This window comes from Mus musculus, chromosome 12 (genome assembly GCF_000001635.26).
Source record: "Mus musculus strain C57BL/6J chromosome 12, GRCm38.p6 C57BL/6J".
Taxonomy (NCBI): domain Eukaryota; kingdom Metazoa; phylum Chordata; class Mammalia; order Rodentia; family Muridae; genus Mus; species Mus musculus.
In genome coordinates, this window is record NC_000078.6 from 57,571,222 (window position 1) to 57,583,799 (window position 12,578).

The following is a 12,578-nucleotide window of genomic DNA, read 5'->3' on the forward strand; positions in this document are numbered from 1 at the left end:
TTGTTTTCAAAGAATTTTTATTTTTCTTGTTGGAGATGGAATTTTTGCCAACTGAGATAAGCTGTCCATGGGCTTAGGCATTTCTGATGGAACTTTAGGAGAAGTCCATTAGAAGTTGGCAGTGACATGAATTTAGGAAATAAATTGGGGGGGGGGCGACAGGCAGGGATCCTCTCCTTGGGCTTCAGGGTTTCCGCACAGCATGGGCCCAGGTCATCTAGGGAGTGCTTGGTGTGGTTCTGCTTCACTTAGAGTCTGGAGCAGAGTCTTGAATGTGGGATCACACACCTGTAACCCCAGCGCTTGGCAAGCCAAGGCAGGAAGATCACCCGAAGGCCAGCCTGTATACACAGCAGGGTCCAGGCGTCTCAGGGCTGTATTGCAAGAGCTTTTCTCAAAGGGGGAAAAAAAAACAAAAACAAAAGCCATTACCACAACCCCCTCACCCCCGCCATGGATTGGAGCACAGTTTGGCTTTTCTGTCCCAATAGGAGACATGAAAATAATCCTATAAACCAGGATTTGCTTGAGTCAAAGTACAGAGTTCACCACAGGAAGCACTCTGTGAGCCTTGTTGCATCGAGAGAGAGAAAGTCTAACGAGTTCTGGCCAGATTTTCTTCCTGATACCTCACCTGGCCTGGCAGGAAAGGGGCAAAGGCTAGATATTGGTCCCTCTGATGCAGACTGCGTTGAAGGTGCAGGACGAGAGACAGGAAAAAGGCTGCACTTCCAAATCTGGAAAGAATGAGGTCATCGCTTGCTTTCCAGAGATTCGCAGCACACTCTGTGACACCTCGAGCTGCAGTAGTAGACTTGGCTAGCATGGATTGTGAGCAGAAAATTCAACCCCTTCCTTCATCTCTTACTTGGGGACGGACAACTGTACTACTTTTCTTTGAGAGTCTCCAAACTAGAACCATCCTGTCTTTGTAAATTGCCCACGGACAAAGAGAAAGTATTCTAATTTCCCTGGAGGCTGAATCTTTAAAAAGTGATTTCCTTATTTGGTGGTGTTAGGAGTGGATGGGGAGAAACAGGCAACACACCCTGATAATCCAATAAGCTTTAGGATAGTACCCAACTGGAGCGCCAGACTAGAAGCTCCTGTCCTCTAATCTGTAAGTCCTAATTCCTATTTATTTATTTATTGCCATTATAAAAAGAAAAAAAAATTCTGTTCACCTTTCAAGGGGATGTGCATAGAAGTGTTAAACAAGGGAAGTTTGTTTAAATTTCAGGAACAAACTGAGGGCCCAGAAGTTGGGAAGGGCACCCAGAACAGGAAATGAGAAGAGGGAAGTGCTGGGAGTGTGAAGCCAGTCTCTCACCAGGTGTCACAGCAGCTCTCCTCTGTGCCTCCTGCCACTTAATGATTCTCAGCTACTTGCAGCTGGTCACCCTCTGAGCAAATTGTCACCTGTGCAAACAATGAGGGCAGAAGGACTGTGAGGTGTTTAAAAGGAGGAAACTTCCTTAAAGTCACTAGAAGCCACTTCTAGTGCTCAGATGTCATGGGTTAGGCAACAGACAACAGATAGATTTTATTATTCTCTTCTACTCCCTGCCCACCTCTCCCCCCCCCCCCCCTTGAGACAAAGTCTCATTATGTAGAGCAGGCTGGCCTAAAATTCAACAGAGATGTGCCTGCCTCTGCCTCCCAGGAACCGGGATCAAAGATATGCGCCAGTCACCACACCTTTTAATTTTCACTTTGTAATATGAACCTCTGGTGTACACAGAATTGAACTGTCTGTAGGACCACTGTCTATTGGTGCAGAAAGAAAGCTTCATTGTTCCCAGACAAGAGCTCTGTCCCTTCACAAAGATCCTCAGTTTAGGAATCAGCAGGGTGTGTTTCAGGAATGGATAAACGGGGCCATTTTTTCATATTTTCTAAGCTAGACAGTAAATGACTTCTATTAGGAAAACAACTGTTTTTTTAATATTGATATGAGTCTAATCAATACAGATAGTGGTAAGCAAATAAATGCTTAATATTTAATTATTACATATCTTAAGTAGATCTTGACTTACTTTTGGTAAATCAAGGCACAATTCTTTCCCAAGTAGCCAACCAATGGCCCTGGCATGATTAATTGAATGGGTTTTCCTTTCTTCTATCATTAATCAAATTCTGCCTTTAATAGTATATTTCATATCATCTCAAAATATTCTTTCTCAGTGTACCTACTGATTCTATCAGCAGTGTTTGAGTTCTGAGGAGTCTGTGCAAGTCTCAATTCTCCTGGCACCCCCCTGTCCCGTGAAAAGGGCAGGTGTACCACCCCCCTTTTCTTCTCTCATAGTGTTTAGTAGTCCTATTCATTTATCAAACAAATGAAAACATTTGAAATACCATTGTTAGATTTTGTGCATGTGTGTGCAACATGAAGTCAGTTTGGTATCTTGAAACTACCTGATATAATTAAAGCAGTTGCTTTGTCACCACGGAACAGTAGCTACCTATTCAAACTTTTATGTCTTTGAATTAAAAAAAAAATTCATATGGTGTTACTCTCTGAACTACTATGAAAACTCACCATTATGTTTTAACTGCGCGCATTTGCCATATCTATGCATTTTTACATTCAAGTCCTTTGGAGAACACTTACATTCTAAGTGGTTCCTTAGTACATATGTTCTCTAGCTGAATAGTCAAACCTGCAGAATCCAGTGGTGTTCAGAGGCTCTCTCCCCACTGTCTCGTCACTGCCTCCTGGGTGCCCCCATCCATTCTTTTCTGTCAGTTATTTTCATAGGTTTAGTTCTGTGCCTTTAACTCCTGCTCTTGGCTCTTGGGGAGCCACATGTACTCTGTTTTCTGGCTCCCTTGCTCTCTCCCTCCTTCCAGCATCCACAGGTAAGTCTCTCAGGGGTCTTCCACAGCAGTTCCTCCTAGGGTTCAGTAAGGATCTCAGTGCCTTCAGGATCCCCATATTCACTTAGGACTGTGGGCACCACACAAGGGCCGCTGAAAAACAGAAATTGGCATTTAAAAATTATAGTAAATAACTACATGAAAGTTACCTCATTAGCCACGTGGAAATGTACATTTGGGTGGATAACACATTTTATTATGCATCTTGAGTACGGCCAAACTCCAGAGAAGTGACGCAAGGTCCAGGTTCATGCTCATGTTTGGCAAGTCACTTCCCACTGAGCTACCTTCCTAGTCTATAAAAGTATCAGGTTTTTTTTGAATGAACTTTTCGTTGCTCCCATTTACTTTTTTGATATTTAAATTTTATATTAGGTTTTTTTTTTCTTTTTAATTTTCTAGGCAGGATATTGCTGTGTAGCCTTGACTCGGTATGTAAGTCAGCTTTGTCTCAGAATTGTCTTGCTTCTCCTGCCTCAACCTCCCTGAGGCCTGGGAATGCAGGATTACACCCCGCACCCAGATCCTACCTATTTGGAATTGTTGACAAGGTGCTATCATTCTTACCATGCTATCTATGTCTGTTTTCTTTCTGCTTGATTAGCAATTATAGGTCTCAGCCTAAAGCTACTGAGCTGCTTGGTCCCTCTTTCCCTGGGAATAATGTCACCCCCAAGTACTAACTTTTTCAAGCCACATTTTTTTTTCTTTCTTAAAAAATTTCAAGTGGTTCCCAGTAGCTCACAGATTAAGTACAAACATCTAGCATCCACAGCTTTGTGAGTTAAAGCCACTGCCTCTGTCTAGAGGCAGGCTTCCTCTCTCCCTTCCTTTGATATACCAAGTTCAGGTGACCCTTGGAGTAGTGAGCAGAATGGCTGGATGAGTGTGTGTGTGTGTGTTGGAGGGTGGGGTGGGGAGACACCCTGTACTGTGTGGAGAAGCAAGGGGTAACAGCAGCTATAGACAAAGTGCAGAGACTTGATCCGTATGTTACCAGACTCCTCACTTTTCTCCCAAGAGAAATTTGTATGTGTAAAGGTTCCAATTTAAACTTGTCCGTATTAATTTTATATTTTTGAGAAACTTGCTGTCCCAGTCCCAGCCAGCTACGGGGCATGGAGGTACAGTTGGAGATCTTTATTCTCTATTATCCCCACTATCTTAGGTTTTCTGTGCCTACGTAGACTTCTGGGAGCCCTGCTTGGTTGGAAGTGGGGCACAACATTGCAGTCTAAAGCAGTGTTAAAATAGATCATAAGGGGCTTAGGAATTATCACTGAAAAAACAATTTGCTTGTTTAGAAAAGCGGTTCTCAGCCTTCTTAATGCTGCCACCTTTTAATACAGATCCTCATGTTGTGGGGACCCATCCTTAACATTTTTCTCCTTGCTACTTTATAATTGTAATTTTGCTATTGTTATAAATAGTAAAGTAAATATTAGTATTTTCTTATGGTCTCAGACGACCCGTAAGAAAGGCTCTTTTGCTCCCAGAGGGTGTCGATACATAGAGGGATGGCAACCTACTGGTTTATAGAGGATCATGGGACAGGCCCTAGACGGAAATTTACTTGAACACAATACGTTCTATACAGAGACACTTCGCAGAACTGTAATTTTATTGCCCTAAGTTTTGTTAAATATATGTTTTAATACATACTTTTTTTTCGGGTGTGTGTGTGTGTGCGTATTTTACAGGTCCAGTTTGTCAAGATGTCCACCATCCCAAAGCACTTCGGACTGACAGCCAGAGAGGAATCATACATGTTCAAAGAGCTTGAGAAGATTCGCCAGAAAACCAAGAAGGATTATGAGCAACTCAGGCAGAGACTGGCCGCCAGGCCGACTTTGAAGGCACGTTATGAAGACCAGGAGAAGGAAGAACGCCCGGGCACAGCAGGCGGCAGTGGGGAGAAGAAGGGGCACGTGTCCTGGGCTGCCAAGCCGTCGTCTGGGGCGCAGAGCGGGGAGCGCCCCGCCGCGGCCGACCTGCAGGGGGCGCCGCACAGCGCGCGAGGCAGCCCCGGGAAGCCCCAGCGGTTCAGTCCGCGGGACTTCTACATGCGGAGCTCCGCGTTCCGGCGGCATCCTCCCTACAAGGAGGCGCCGGCCATCGCCCCGCAGGTTGGCACCACCCGACCGGTGATCCTCCTGCGGCCGCGCTCGCGCCGGAAGAGGTTGCGCGAGAAGGGCCGGGGGGCGCCGGTGACCACACGCGTGTCCAAGGGCCGCGCGCAAGAATCGCCCGTGCTCGACGTAACCCACACCCGGTACAGACTCGCCAGCTCCTTGTCCAGCCTGAGCAGCGATATTGACGACAGCGCGCGGTTGCGCAGGCTGCGGATTCGTACCCACTTCCAGCGCGATCTCGTGCGATGGCACCACAAGCCCTCATCCAGATCCCGGCGCGAGGGGAGCTCCGCGAGCCAGGGAACCGCGCCTCTGCTGGGGATACGCTACTTGCCCAAGAACATCGAGGAGATCATCGCCTCTCTGCAGTCCGAAGCCCAGCAGGCCTCAGACCAGACCATCAAGGAGCTTATTCAGAGCATCCTGGGCCAGAACTACGACATCGCAATGGAAGTAGGTGAACTACACTAGTGCTTCTGGGTGTACGAACTGTAGGAGGTTATGCATACATGAAACACACATATGTGTATGCATTCAGTGTATGTATGCATGCATACATGTATGCACGTAACATTTCATTGTGCATATTTCAGTCTATATGATGAGACGTGTTCTAAGGTGTTATGGAAGTTCTTTGCATCTTACTTGAATTTTCAACATTTGGATTTTTCCTTAATTGATTGATTGTACATTGCTTTTAACGTCAGAGAAATGGAGAGGTTATTTTAAAAAAATGGATTCAAAGAAGGTTTGTTGACGAGCAGCATACTACTAGTGGTCTTCCCTTTCAACGACTGTCACTACTTAGTACTGAAAGATCAGAATGGCATGATGAGGAAGAATTTCACTCCTTTTTTTTTGAGCTTAGCCTAATTTTCATGATTTACAGAATAATAAATTTACAGGCCAAGAAAACCATCATCACTATTACATTTAACTTACACGAACTCCATAATATAATTTTTTTAGTGGGTTCTATTCTCTTAAAACATTTTCTTAGTCATTCCTAAGTTTAGACACTTGTAAGTGCATATTGTATGTGAAGCAGAGTGACACGTTACACAAATGTCTTTTTGTATTTCTCATGTGTATGCATAGTTGTGTGGCGCATGGATGTGTCTCTGGACACCTGAGGGTGATGCCCAGAATGGCATCAGGTAGGTGGATACCAATAGAAGATTTGCTTTGTGTAGGAAAAGAAGTGAGATTTTTTTCCCATGTGAAACGGTTGTTCCCTGGGAAGCCTTAAGGTTTAGTGAAGCTCGTGAATTTGCACCGCCAGAACTAATGAATGGTAGAGTTGGGATTTTAACCCCAGTCATCTTACCCCAGAAGTTGGGTCAGAATTATGTCCAGAACACTATTAAATGTATGTCCCTCATAGGAAGCAAGCTATAGAGTCGCACGCAAGGTATTTTCTTTGTGGTGTACTCTCAAAAGTATTAATAAGGGAACGAACTTGAGTCCTACATGCTGGAGGAAGGTGAGATGAAGGAGGAGAGGGGAAGCCTGCCTGTGAAGAATTATCTTGATTAAGTTAGTCTCCAAGCATGCCTGTGAGGGATTGTTTTCATTAGGTTAGCTGAGGCCGTCCTAAAGTGGCGGCACCATTCCCTAGGCTTGGGCCCTAGCCTGTATAAACAGGAGAAAGCTGGATGAACACGCCTGGCTTCTGTACTTCCTAACTGTTGACACGATGTGAGCAGCTTCCTCAAGCCCTTGCTTGAAGCCCTCGCTTGTTTGAAGGTGATGGAGTGGACCTTCAAACTGGTGCCAAAATAAACTTTTCTGCTCGTAAGTTGTTTTCATCAGGTTATTTTTTGTCACAGCAACAAGAAAAGTACTAATACACAGCTACATATTTACACACATGATATATAAAGGCAATAAAGCACTAAAACAGGAGACTTCAACTTTAATGCACTACCAAGTGTGTGTGGTCTAAAGACGTCAGTTGAAAGACAAGGATTGAAATTGATGTGACCTGACCTTATATTGTCAATAGGAAATGATCTCTGAAATGATCATATATGTAGTTAAAAATGAAGGTGAAAATACGTCATTCACTTACCAAGAGAAAGCAGGAGTGTCTGTATTACTATCAGAGAAGGTAGACATCGAAGTTTCTCAAATCACTAGTATAGCTTAAAAAAAAAATCAATCTGCCAAGAAGACAAAGGATCCTGCCTGCATATGTATTAAGTAAGAGAGCTTTAAAATGTAAGAAGAAAAACAAAGTAGGAAAGTCTGAAATTATAACTGAAGACTCTTAGCATTCCTCTTTTAAGAACTGATTAAGAAAACGAGGCAGAGACTCCCCCAGCAATAGCCAAATGCCCGATTTGTCCCTGCCCAAGGTTCATACAATAAAATGAACCATGCAATGAAATGAACCATAAAATAATCCCAGTAAAAGTAAAATAATTAAAATAGTTGCAGTGTCGGCTGTAACCATATGGGAATCCAACTAGAGACCCACAGATAAGAACATCATCGAACAGCCGGAAACGAGACAGTGTAGTCAAAGAGGACGCATCACAGAGAGAAATACTCGAGTGTGCGAGTCCCAGATGAAGTAAAAAAGTAGAGGGGGAAACTTAGAGCATCATATTTGTACACTACCAAAGAGGAAAAGTGCCAGTCAACACCAAGAGTTATGCTGTGTTGGTTTTTGACTTGCTTCCTAGGCATCAGAGCTGGACAGGACAGAAGGTTGCCTTTCTCCTTTGGAAGCCTGTGCTGTGCCTTTTGGTACCATGAAAGGTAGTCCTCAGGGAGCGGGCATTCAGGCCAGCTTCTTAACCATTTCTCAACCAACAGGCATGGTTGTCTTCAGGAATAAGAATTTAACTCCCAGCCCTCAAAAGAGGGCTTCTCATTTCTGAGATATATATATATATATATATATATATATATATATATATATATATATATATTTTTTTTTTTTTTTTTGTCATGTGGCCGTTAGTTCTTAGAGGGAGCAATGTCAGCTGTTTAATGAGAAAAGTTGGTTAAAAGTACATACACACACACACACACACACACACATACACACACACACACACACACACACACACACACACACACACATATACTAAGTTAAGTGCATGATAGGGTTTTTCAAAGGCAAATAGTTAATAGCATGATATCTTGCTATTTTCAGACATCCTTATTGTTAGTTTACTGCCCCTGCCAACCCCTTTTCTGTATTGACCACCCTCCTGCTTCCCTCAGGAGCCCCTTACATTTCTCTGCTCTGATTGCTGGTACCTTGCTATTCCCCTCTCTATTGCCTACTGCTCCCCCCCCCCCACCTATTAGTGTGATGGTTTAGTAAGAATGGCCCCCATAGGCTCATATATTTGACTGCTTAGTCATCAGGGAGTGGCACTGCTTGAGAAGGGTTAGGGGTGTGGCCTTGTTGGAGGAAGTATGTCCCTGGGGGCTTTGAAGACACCCAAGCTAGTCACAGGGGCTTTCTCTTTCCTGTTGCCTGTGGATCTGGGAGTAAAACTCACCAGCTCCTTCTCCAGCACCATGCCTCCCTGCATGCTGCCATGCTCCCTGCCTTGATGATAACGGACTGAACCTCTGAACCTGTAAGCCACCCCAATTAAGTGCTTTCTTTTATAAGCATTGCCTCGGTCATGGTGTCTGTTCACAGAGATAGAGCAGTGACTAAGACAACTGCTAGTGATCCTGTTTTACCTTCCTAGCTTCTGCAGTTACTACAGGCTCTATACTCACCTTTGAAGACTTGGAGCTAGGATCCTCCAGTTAAGAGATAACACGTGACCTTTGTCTTGCCGAGCCTGGATCACTTCACTCAAAATGGTCTTTTCTAGTTCCGTTCATTAACTGCAAAAGTTCATGATTTTGTTTTTCTTCCGAGCTGAATAATATCCACATTTAAATCTGTACTACATTTTCGTCACTTCTCAGCTGTAGGGCCTGCAGGTTGTCTCCATTTCCTAGCTACTGGGGAAACACAGTGAACACAGCTGAGCTGGTATCTGTGGGGTAGGCTGTTGGGTGCTTTGGGCTTATGCCTAGGTGTGGTGTAACTGGGCCACATGTGTGGTAGATTGATTGTTAGCGTTTTAGGAAGTGTCCACACTGATTTCATAGTGGCTGCACCAGTCCGCAATCCCACCGACTGTGAATGAGGGCTGCTTTTCACTGCACCCGCTCCAGTGTGTGCTGTTAGCTGTTCCATTGATCCTTGCCATTCTGACTTGGGTAAGGTGGAATCTCAAAAGTCTTCATTTGCATTTCCTTAATTGCTAGAGACAATGAAAAGATTTTTGGTTCTTAGCTATTTCATTGCACTTTTTTTTTCCTCTTAAGAATTCTCTGCTCAACTCTCTCTCTCCCCCTCTCCATCTTTTTAAATTCTTTGCTTTTTTTGAGTTCTTAGTATATTCTGGATCTTAGTCCTTGGTCAGATGTATAGTAAACATTCTCTCCCATCTGCGGGCTTCATCTTTACTTGGTCAGTTGTTTCTTCAGCTGTGCAGGTGCTTCTTCGGTTCCTGAGGCCCCACCTATCAATTGTTGGCCTTAATCCTTGGACCAATGAAGCCTTCCTTACTCAGGAGGTCTTTTTCTAGACCTCTATCAGGTAGGGCACTTGCCTTTCCCCCCTTCTAGCAGTTCCAGTGTTTTACGGTTTTTGTTTAGTTGTTTAAATTCATTTGGAGTTAGTTTAGTGCACGGGGACAGCTACAGGTTTAATTTCATCTTCTGCATGTGGACATCCAGTTTCCCCAGTTTTACTGGTTAAAGATGCTTTCTTTCTCCCCCCAGCATATGTTTTGGGTGTCCTTGTCAAATATAAGGCAGCTGATGTTATTTGTGCTTATGTTTGGCTCTTGGTGTTGTCCCATTGTTCCACGTGTCTGTTTTTATGCCCTCGCCATATTGTTTTCATTACGATGGCTCTGTGATACATCTTGAGATCTGGAATTTTAATCCCTCCGGGCATTGTTCTGGCAATCTGGGTTTTTTGAATTTTAAGACAGTTTTTTTTTTTTTGTTTTTGTTTTTGTTTTCTATTGGTGTGAAGAATGAGATAGAGCTTTTTCTTGGAGTTGCATTGAGTTTGTAAATAGCTTTTGTTAAAATTGTCATTTTAACAATGCTAATTCTATCAAATGAGCATAGGACGCCTCTCCAGCTTCTTGTGTCTTTATCTCTTTCTTCAGAAGTTTAAAGTTTTTGCTGCCGAGGTCCTTTATGTCCTTGGTTAGGTTTGGTGCATAACTAGCTTTTTCTTTGTTTTAGTTTGAGGTTATTGTGAATGGTATCCTTGCACATTGGTGAATTTGTTTCTCATTTCTTGACGTTTTCTAGTGATTTCTTTTTTGGATCTCTAATGCATAGATTCGTGCAGTCTATTAATAGGGACAGTCTGAATTCTTCCTTATTTGAATCCCTTTCATTTCCTTCTCTTTTCTTGTTGCTTGAGCTACTGCTTCAAGGAGGCAATAATGGCTATGTGTTTCGTGTATATTTTTATTATGCTGATATATGCTCCCTCTAGTCCTACGTTCTCAAGGACGTTTATCAGGAAGGCATGCTAGACTTTTTCAAAGGCCCTTTCTGCCCTTATTACAATGAGCATGGGATTTTTGTCTTTAAATCTCTATGGTTTGCTATATTTATTGACTTACATATGTTGAACCATCCCTGCTAGAATAATGCTAACTTGGTCATGGTGTGTAATCTTTCTGATGTACATGTGCATTTCTGTTTGCAAGTATTTTAGAAAATTTTAAGTCTATTCATCAGGGGTATGGCCTGTAGTTTGTTGTTACCTGGTTGTGGTATCAGAGTGACATTGTAGTAAGAGTTTGAGAGTGTGACTTCTGTTTCTCTGTCTCTCTGTCTGTCTCTTTCCATCTCTCTCCCTCTCCCCCCTCTCCTTCTCCCCCCTTCTCTGTCTCTGTCTCTCTCTGTAATAGTTTAAGAAGGACTGGCTGTAGATCTTTGAAAGTCTGATGGTATTCTACACTTATTCTCAGCACTTTGACAAATTAGGCATCCCTGCATTGCCTGCTACCCACTGTACAAGGAAGCACCTCTCACCAAGTTTGAGAGCATTACTAATCTGTATTAAACACAATAATTAGAAGGCATGTGCCTCTAGCAAAACAGTAGTAGGTTGCTCTACTAGGGCATCTGACCTCCCCAGATCTAGGCTTTTGACCAGGTTTACAGAGCCAGGCAAGAATCACCTCCCATGGAGCATGCTTTGAATCTGGTCAGAAAACAATTAGTTACCCCAGTAACAGTCACTGCACCTGTGGGCGTATCTCACCAGGTAGGTTGATATTATAGCACGGGTTGCACCACTCTGTAGGTAAATTGATGGGTTTTCTTACTCAGCAGCTGTATAACTCCCTTTGTCACCAAGAAAGCAATCCCGCAGGGAGGAAGTTTACACATCAGTTCTAGTTTGATTTCTGTATGTCCTATAATCAAAACATGGTGTGTCAGCAATAAAATCTTACCATCTAGTTATGGTGGGAAATTAGGAGGAATGGCAATAGAATCTGTGTTGCTTAGAGGGGCTGCAGATCACTGATAGAAGGCTTCTTTTTAAAGCTTAGTGTTAATTATTAAATATCTTCCATTTTTAATTATACAGCACTTTGCAAAAACAAACAACAAAACAACCCATAACAACAACAACAGCAGCAACAACAACAAAACTCAACAAAAATGAAGATATTTAAAGCCAAGGTGTACACTATGTAAGAGTTGGTGGTTTTGTTCTTTTGTCACATGGCAGAAGAGGTTCTAGAAAGATGGGACCAGCTTATAGTTATTTTTGCAATGTGTACTACAAAAGTGTATGGTCTGTTACTTAAGGTTACAAGTGTGTTAAATGTTGGTGAGGGAGGAGGGGATAATTTCTGAAGAATCTCAGTTCATATTTCCCCCCAAATGGTTGGAGGAGCAGGTGAAATTTCAACACAAGCTTCAAAATCCTGTCTATGAAGGGTCAGAGAGAAGGCTCACTGAGAAGGCCGCTCCCTGAGAAGGCTGCTGCTGAGGAGGGAGATGGCTCTCTTGTCTAGTCTTAGGTTTTCCAGCTGGAAAATGAAAATGGAAAGTTTACTTACTTTCCTTTAAATGTATGCATTTAAATTAGCTGGTACTGGGTTTCCATGACATCCTTCTTCCATCCTTCGAATTGGCCACTTCATCCCTCAGCCCCCCCCCCCCTTCTCTCCCCACACCTGCTCTCAAGCCTTTAGCAAGTTGATCCTGTTGATACCCTCAAGTGCTGATTTTTATTTACTCTAAGTGAAACCAGAGGAAAAAAAAGAAAGCTTATACAAGTGAAAACATTGGCGTAGAGTATAAGGTAGATACAAGGCTAAGAACAATCTGGCTGCCTTGACAGCAGTTTGAATCAACTAAGTAGCCCAGATAAGGTACACATCAGCTTACTACACATGAGAAACTTTCTTATTACTGAAAAGTACAGTGTTTGGTTGCCCTTGAAGTCAGCCACCCTGTAGCTCTGAACAGCCTGAAGCTGGGCAGCTGTAGTTTTTA

General features: G+C 43.1%; 1 protein-coding gene and 1 long non-coding RNA gene across 19 annotated transcripts in view; one reads left to right on the forward strand and one right to left on the reverse strand.

Annotated features, from left to right (window-relative positions):
- Ttc6 (tetratricopeptide repeat domain 6) overlaps positions 1–12,578 on the forward strand; it is a 191,208-nt gene that overhangs the window by 24,518 nt on the left and 154,112 nt on the right. For 15 of the 16 annotated variants that reach the window (XR_001780477.2, XR_001780479.2, XR_001780482.2 and 12 more), the window contains exon 2: positions 4,581–5,465. Coding sequence is in view for 9 of the 16 variants with exons in the window: in XM_017315184.2 (XP_017170673.1) it covers positions 4,596–5,465 (870 nt within the window). In the remaining 7 variants the exon portion in view is untranslated. Of the gene's footprint in view, positions 1–4,580; positions 5,466–12,578 lie in introns of those variants that run through there. The other variant, XM_030246911.1, reaches the window with a different exon arrangement.
- Positions 37–4,624, reverse strand: Gm30518. 3 transcript variants are annotated; one of them, XR_872779.3, is made up of 4 exons: positions 4,543–4,624; positions 2,664–2,973; positions 1,331–1,419; positions 37–388 (listed from the first exon to the last, which is right to left on the reverse strand). It is a non-coding gene; the product is annotated as a predicted gene, 30518 (long non-coding RNA). The 3 variants fall into 3 exon arrangements; XR_381627.4 differs by having other exon boundaries at positions 2,615–2,973; XR_872780.3 differs by having other exon boundaries at positions 37–393; positions 2,615–2,973.